A 7,127-nucleotide genomic window follows, 5' to 3' on the forward strand; every position below is an offset into this window, starting at 1 on the left:
TGTTTGGAAGCACTGGTCATCAAGATGACCTAGAATCTAGATTTTACAAACTGAGAAAAATGATACGAGGTACGAGCAGTGATGAGCTGGGAAAATCGTAACAACCGAAACGCACCAAATTCGTGAAAATGTTTACAACACGACGCTGCCAGTAATTTTGTCTGTCGTGAGATAGAGCCGAAGAACTACAATGAAATATGAAAAAATTATCTGAAATATGACTGTTTAAAATTGAAAGAATATTCATATATACTAATTAAATACTAATGTTATTATTAGAAAGGTATTGGATGAATTTTCACAGGGGTCAAAGGTCTGCGAAACATTCATCACATGTTACTGCTGTGCACTAACTATTTGCCAGCTGTAATGTAAAAAGAGTTAGGATGCAACAAAACACCGATTAATAACTAAGTTTTCTGCAGAAACTAGACTTTTCATAATTTTATTTTAACAACAGGAACGCAAACGCAATAAAATGTCCAACAACCGGAACGCCGTTCCGGCGCGTTCCGGCTACAGCTTATCACTGGGTACGAGGATGGCAAAAATTTGGCAAGGTGTAATATGTAATAGCATGTTTTCAAGAGTTCAATGCGCCAAACTATCAGCAATTGATTTAGCTTCGCCATATCCATCTTTTGCGGGCTATTTAACAAGTCGGCGGCAAACAATTTGGACGAATACCATAATAAATGAGTGACTTTATTGTAAAAAATAACTTCTACATGACTGTTAGAAAAGTTTGCGGGTTAATATTTAACAACACTATACGGAACCACGATATTTGACAATGCTGGCATTTAGCGTTCGTCCTTTGACGGCATGATGTTTTGACTTGTCATTACGACATTGAGTCGAGGTTTGAGTTATTAAAGGTCCGTGATACGGACTGTGGACTTTATTTTTGTGTTAGGTTCATCATAACTAAGTTGCACAGCGTAGATTGCTTTTTATTAGCTTATATCATGCATTTTTGTTTTCTTTTGTGCAACACTTCTCGCCGCCAGTCAGTCGCGCGTATTATATATTTATTGGATTTCCCTGCATGCTTCCCTCAATCCCTCCTCATGCCTCCGCATATGTCTTTGTGCACTCCGTGGGGGAAAAAATGAATGAAAACATCGCACGAAAAATATCAAATTGAATGTTACCTTTTCGATTCTGAAAGAAGAGGTAACTGGTACTTAGATTGTCAATTACTTGAAACTCCAAAAATTCGTTGAGCGCCGCATAAAATGTTCTGGCGGGCCCCGTGTTTGTGACCCTTGCTGTAACTCATGGTGTTAGACATGTAATTTAATGTGCGCCGCCACGAAACCGAAACGTAATTTGCGCATCAGGAGGATTTTGGGTTGGACATAGCGGAATCTACTATAATTCTATCGTATACTTCTATATTATATTGGTTGAATATAGATAGAAAAATTACAAACATGCAACATGTTCTAATCCGCGAAGAGAGGATGATTTTAGCCAACACAAAACTTATAGCAACGCCACTTTAACACCACTTCACGATTGTGGTATGATCATTACATGGATTATCAAAAAATATAAAATAAGTACTTCCAAATGAACAAATTGTTACGAGAATTATTGTAGTGTATATATACGAGTTCCTATGCACAACCTCCACCTGAATTTGTTGAACAAGCTGAATAGATTTTTGCGTATATCCTGTGCGTAGTTCTTTGTCTGGAGTTTTAAAATAAGGAGCAAAAAAACAGGTTTACATAGTTATTAGATTCGTGTGCTTTTGGCTTTTCCTACACAATAAAATAGGGTTCCCAAGTTAAAAAAAATTATTTAGTCAAAAATCAAAATAACATTTGAAATAGTTTTATTGTGACTTGTACATGGCCAGAAAATGATGGAAAAGAATAAGTGAGTACGTTATAATGCTCAATTATTTGCAACACTTTTTGTGAGTCAAATTAGACTGGCACACTTAGTCTCACGCATTATACATTTTTATACATTGTGAATATTAAAAGTTTGAAATCACTAAACAAACGTATGTTATGAAAACCCTAATGCGTCTGCAAATGCTTTTTCATACTTAGTCGGCTCATTTTGGAGAGTTGTGCCATTGCATGAAGAATTTGCAATTGAACTTATATAACGTATAACGATATAACGTAAACATATATTTGAAGAACAAAACAATGAGTCAAAAAACGTTTCTTAAATCATTCAGAGTTTCTGAGCAAATAGAATGCAAGGACTGTTTGGGAAATTTTATACAATATTTTACTTGCAGCTTTGAAGAGTGCAACGAATTTTAATTTTGTTCTGTTTGATAAGATTACAGCAGCTTTCTTCACAGTCCATATAGCAACTAAGTGAACATCTAAATAGCATTTTTTCAAGTCTCGCGCCCACCTCATACATCATAACTAATCAATGAACGAAAAACTTGATTCATTTGGCGCACCTTGCTATTCGCTGATATACTATATGCACAGCTATCGTTTTATATATTAAAGGCTGACTTCCTGTTTTTCAGAGCAGCAGAGAAAGGGGCAAAAAGCAACTAGTACGTATAGAGATCCGACTTTTTGACGGGTTCCGATCCACACCCAAGTTTCGATATTATTCATTCCAAGTTAAAATCCGCAAAGATGATGAGACCAACTAGATTATTCGCTCCGGTTTCTTACCAGGATTGAAAATGGGGCTCTTATCGAGGTTAATATAACAGTTTATCACCAATATTTCGGTTTAATCCGTGCTCAGAGATATCTGCAATTGATCTCGGAGCAACCCCGTTTCCAAGTATTTAGGCAGCTTCAAGCGGTGTTACATATCAAAGTTTGCAAAAAAAAGTATAAACACTTGTGCCTTCAGCATAAATGAGTAGATTACAAAAACGTTTATCTGGTAGTTCATTGCCGAATATTCAGACAACTGTATGCTCAAGAATTGATCACTGGGGAACTCTAGAAGAAATTGAGTAAGAGCCGTTGATGTCGCGGTCAGAGAAAAATGACTTGAGAGGGGGAAAATTTGCGCTTTGATTTGAAAGTCACTACGGCATTTAGTCGATGTTTATGATAAAAAAACACTAGGTTACAGTCTCCGTGTATTCGTGTGTCACGTATCTCAACACTATATTGCGAAACTTGATTGATTTTTAGCGTATATCCTGTACGTTGTTCTCTTTCACGTTAAATTCGCTTACTTCGTGCAACACTTCTAGCCTGCTACCCCCTTGCGTTAGACTCATCCTTTTTATATTTTATCATATATATTTTGTTCGATTGGCCTTGTGCATCTGCAAATACCGATGTACACTCTGCCAGAAAATGAGACGAAAACATCGCCTGGCGGTAAATAAAACACGAGATTTTTTTTAGTTAAATTCTCATAGTGATATTTTAAATTAAATGTTATTTTTCAGAAGTCTTTATAGTTAAAAGCATTTATTGGATTTTCATCAAGATGATTACCTACATTGTAGATACTTGACGTTGCCTCAACCGATGCAAATCTGATCTTTTCTACAATCCAAACATATTGTCTGTTAACTTATTTTATAAGGTCATTGCAGGACTATATTAGGAATTTCAACTATTTATAGCTATGAATTCCAGTACTCTTTTACTTCTATTAACGTTATCAAGTACATTCTTATCGATTGCATCACAGAGATGTCGCCTTCCCAATGTGAGGATGGAACTTGACGTAAAAAAGGTAAATTAGTCACAGAAAAATATTTTAGTTTAGTCCAAATCTTGTCAAATTTGGCTCTGTATCAGACATTGACAAGGTTTGTATTGATGTATTTCATCTTTTGCAATAAACCTGTATTCGTGATACTAAATCCCACTTTATCCCGGCAACTTTCGATTCACCTGTACCAAATTTTAGCTATCGACGTAAAACAATTACGTTCCTATTGAATAAATTAAATATTAAATACCTTCCATAATATATAATACCGGATTCTTAAAGAAGTTTGTCTCCAATTTGCCAACGTTTCATCTCTGTTGTTTGTATTTCCAATTTTTCAGCTATCAAAACTTTCGTGGTATACTGGACTAGAAACGAACGATATCACATCAATAATATCTTGTATCAAATATGAAAATTTCACATCTACAAAGTCTGGCTTCAGAACTGTTCTAACAGAACGTGTTATCAGGTAATTTTCAAAAGTAATCATAATGTATATATGGTAAGAAACCTGTGTAGCATCATTTTCATAAAAGCAACGAAGGATGTAGGCTTTCAAAGCGCATTGATTTAGTAGTTAGTTGACGGACGACGATTCAATTTAAAAAAAAATCGTTTGAATTTTATTACCAACTTTGACGGCGCCTCAATAAATATCGTGATTCAATATGGCATTCAGTTCGGTGTAGCTTATCGGCGCAACCAAACCTGTCTCTTTGCTCGCATACATTGCCCTATACTTAGCAGGAAAGATTCTATGGCCACAATCGATTATGAAAAATTTACAGTATTTTCTGCCGACTATCACAGTAAAAAGGTTTCAAGTTTAAAATATATACTGTGTCTTTTATAAAAGTTGTCGTGTTATTCAGATACATCAATTTTGGAATTCAGTACGACTACGATCAAAACGGAATTTACCATTTAAGGGAATCAGATAGAGGTTTGCTTCGTTCAAGTTTAATTACATAATATCCTAATTATATAAAAAAAAAATTGAATAGAAGTTCGCTGTTTCTATATATATTCCTAGCTTTATCAAATAAAAATAATAGCAATAGATCAATGCCTAAATTTATATGGGCACAAACACGGTAGATTCAGTGTATTCGGTTCGTTAAGAACTCGCCTATAGGAATCGATAGCCAGGAAAAATTCAACCAATATAATTATAATGGGGACAATACCTGATATAAAAAAATGTTTCACTAAGAGGAAAAAATGCCAAAACGTTACACAGACCTTTTTTCAGTATCCAATAAAGATCCTAATGACATAATGACTAATGACACTGACTATGACAATAATTTCTAACAATACTCATTTTTCAACCAATATCTCTCCATTGCAGAAATGGATCACGCCCAGCACATAAGAGGAATGAATGGACTTGAGGACCAAGCGTTGTTGGATATGGGTGAATAACATATTAGTATACAATTCAATATAAAGTGTTTTTAAACTCATTGCCGTTTTGTAGTTATCTGTAGATATTTCACTTTTGTATTTATTTTCAACAGATCACTTGATAGCTACAGGGAATTATGTGTATCTGACTGACTATAAGAATTATTTCGCGGGGTTTCTCTGTTCATCGGATGGAACATCTCACGATGGTATGCAATACGATATCACAACTAATCAATGAACTCTATTCATTGGCACGCTCTAAATATGGTACTGCCGTAGTGTGTGTACCAGGTTAGATTTAGGCCGTAATTTTTTTACGATTTTCCTTGTTTTAGTTACATACCAATTCGGAGACTGTCTGTGTTAGCCAAGTGAATATACCCTCTGCACATAAATGTCAGTCCCTTTATAGTTTATACAACTTGATGTATAATAGGCGAACAAAATTAGTTACCTCCATATTGGTACACTCACTTCTAAATATTTTCTGGAATAGTAATATGCATACAACAGTCATCTACAGCTATCGTTTTATGCAGAAAAGTTCAACCTTCTTTATTTCAGACCAGCAAATTATTTGGGGATGTTTTCCAAGTCCAAATCCAACTTTATCACAGGTTGCAGCATTCATCAATGTTCTTCAGGAAGTCGGAATATTTGCCAACTTTCATGCTTCAACCTGTTCGGAAACCGACTGGAGTCGCGATGTGTTGATAGAAAAATGAATAAAAAATTTAAAGATGAAAAAGTGTTTATCTGATGAGTTAATTTTTAAAAACGTTTTAATTACAAACGGTTCAAAATAATGAAATTATCATATATATATACGTCATTGCAAATTACAAATTTTTGTAATATTACATTAATAAAATCTTCAATAATGTACATTAATAAAATCTATTTCCATTTTCATTATATATAATCTAGTTTACATGCTGGATCCTTACCCAAAAATAAAATTTGAAGCTTCATCAATTGAATCATATTACATTGTTTGTGCACAGTGCAATGAGCCGTGGTATTTACTTGAATATAAATGAAATGTAATAAATATTGGTCATTCATAAATATATAATTTATCTACAATGTTTGCCGGCACCACGTGAAAATATTTTATGTACTAACCTATACGCACCAATCAGAGCGACCAACTAATTTAAGAGCGCTAAATCTAATGAATGCTCGACGATGTATCCTAGAGTAAAATTGCTAGATTAGGCATGTGAAGTTGGAATTTATGGCGAGACTGTTTACTGCAGGGGTGCACAACTCAAATGAGGACACGTGCCAAATTTTTTAAAATAATTTTGTCGCATGCCACGCACAATCGTTGGTATGACCCTTTCCCTGACCTCTGACTAGGCTTGCACGTAATTTACAGATTTACGGAATTATTTCCAGTTACGGAAGGGAAGTTACGAATTACGTAAAGTCGTAATTATTGGTCGAGCGCTTTCGCTATTGAAACGAGCTCTCTTCAAAGCAGTGAATTCAGTCGATTGTAAAAAGTGAAAGTTTAAAAAGTAGAAGAGGTTAGGGCTTCGGTATTGCAGCCGTTTTTCTCACTTTTCTCTCTCTTGCCAATATGTCACCGTGATAATTAATGTCGCGCTTATCAAACTGCAATATGACGACGGAAGAGAAATTGCGTAATTAACCAACGCAACTTCGTCTTTTCGGCATGGTAAAGCGATTGAGGCGGCAGAGAAACAACAATATGACGGGATTTCCCCCGATCCGGTAAAAATCAGCAATATGACGACGGAAGAGAAATTGCGTAATGAACCAACGCAAATTCGTGTTTTCGGCATGGGTAAAGCGATTGAGACGGCAGAGAAACAACAATATGACGGGATTTCCCGCGACCCGGTAAAAATCCTTTGCGGACCGTTGACGGTCCGCGGACCGGCGGTTGGGAACCACTGTTTTAGAATACTTAAATCGAATCCAAAATCCTATTCAATTTTTATAGTTACCCGTATTTAAATAGTGGGATTTCTCCACCACAATGCATGATTGAAATTTTAGAAAAAGCTAAA

The 7,127-nt window shown here is 35.3% G+C and overlaps 1 protein-coding gene across 1 annotated transcript; it reads left to right on the forward strand.

Moving 5' to 3' along the window:
* The first annotated feature begins 3,420 nt into the window (after window positions 1–3,420).
* LOC120341538 (uncharacterized) lies at window positions 3,421–6,097 on the forward strand. Its single transcript, XM_039410066.2, has 6 exons — window positions 3,421–3,696; window positions 4,017–4,147; window positions 4,551–4,621; window positions 5,030–5,095; window positions 5,199–5,294; window positions 5,653–6,097. The coding sequence occupies exons 1-6, from the start codon at window positions 3,586–3,588 to the stop codon at window positions 5,811–5,813; spliced, it is 636 nt and encodes a 211-aa protein (XP_039266000.2). The 5' UTR covers window positions 3,421–3,585; the 3' UTR covers window positions 5,814–6,097.
* The last annotated feature ends 1,030 nt before the right edge of the window (window positions 6,098–7,127 follow it).

Source organism: Styela clava, chromosome 14 (genome assembly GCF_964204865.1).
Source record: "Styela clava chromosome 14, kaStyClav1.hap1.2, whole genome shotgun sequence".
NCBI lineage: Eukaryota > Metazoa > Chordata > Ascidiacea > Stolidobranchia > Styelidae > Styela > Styela clava.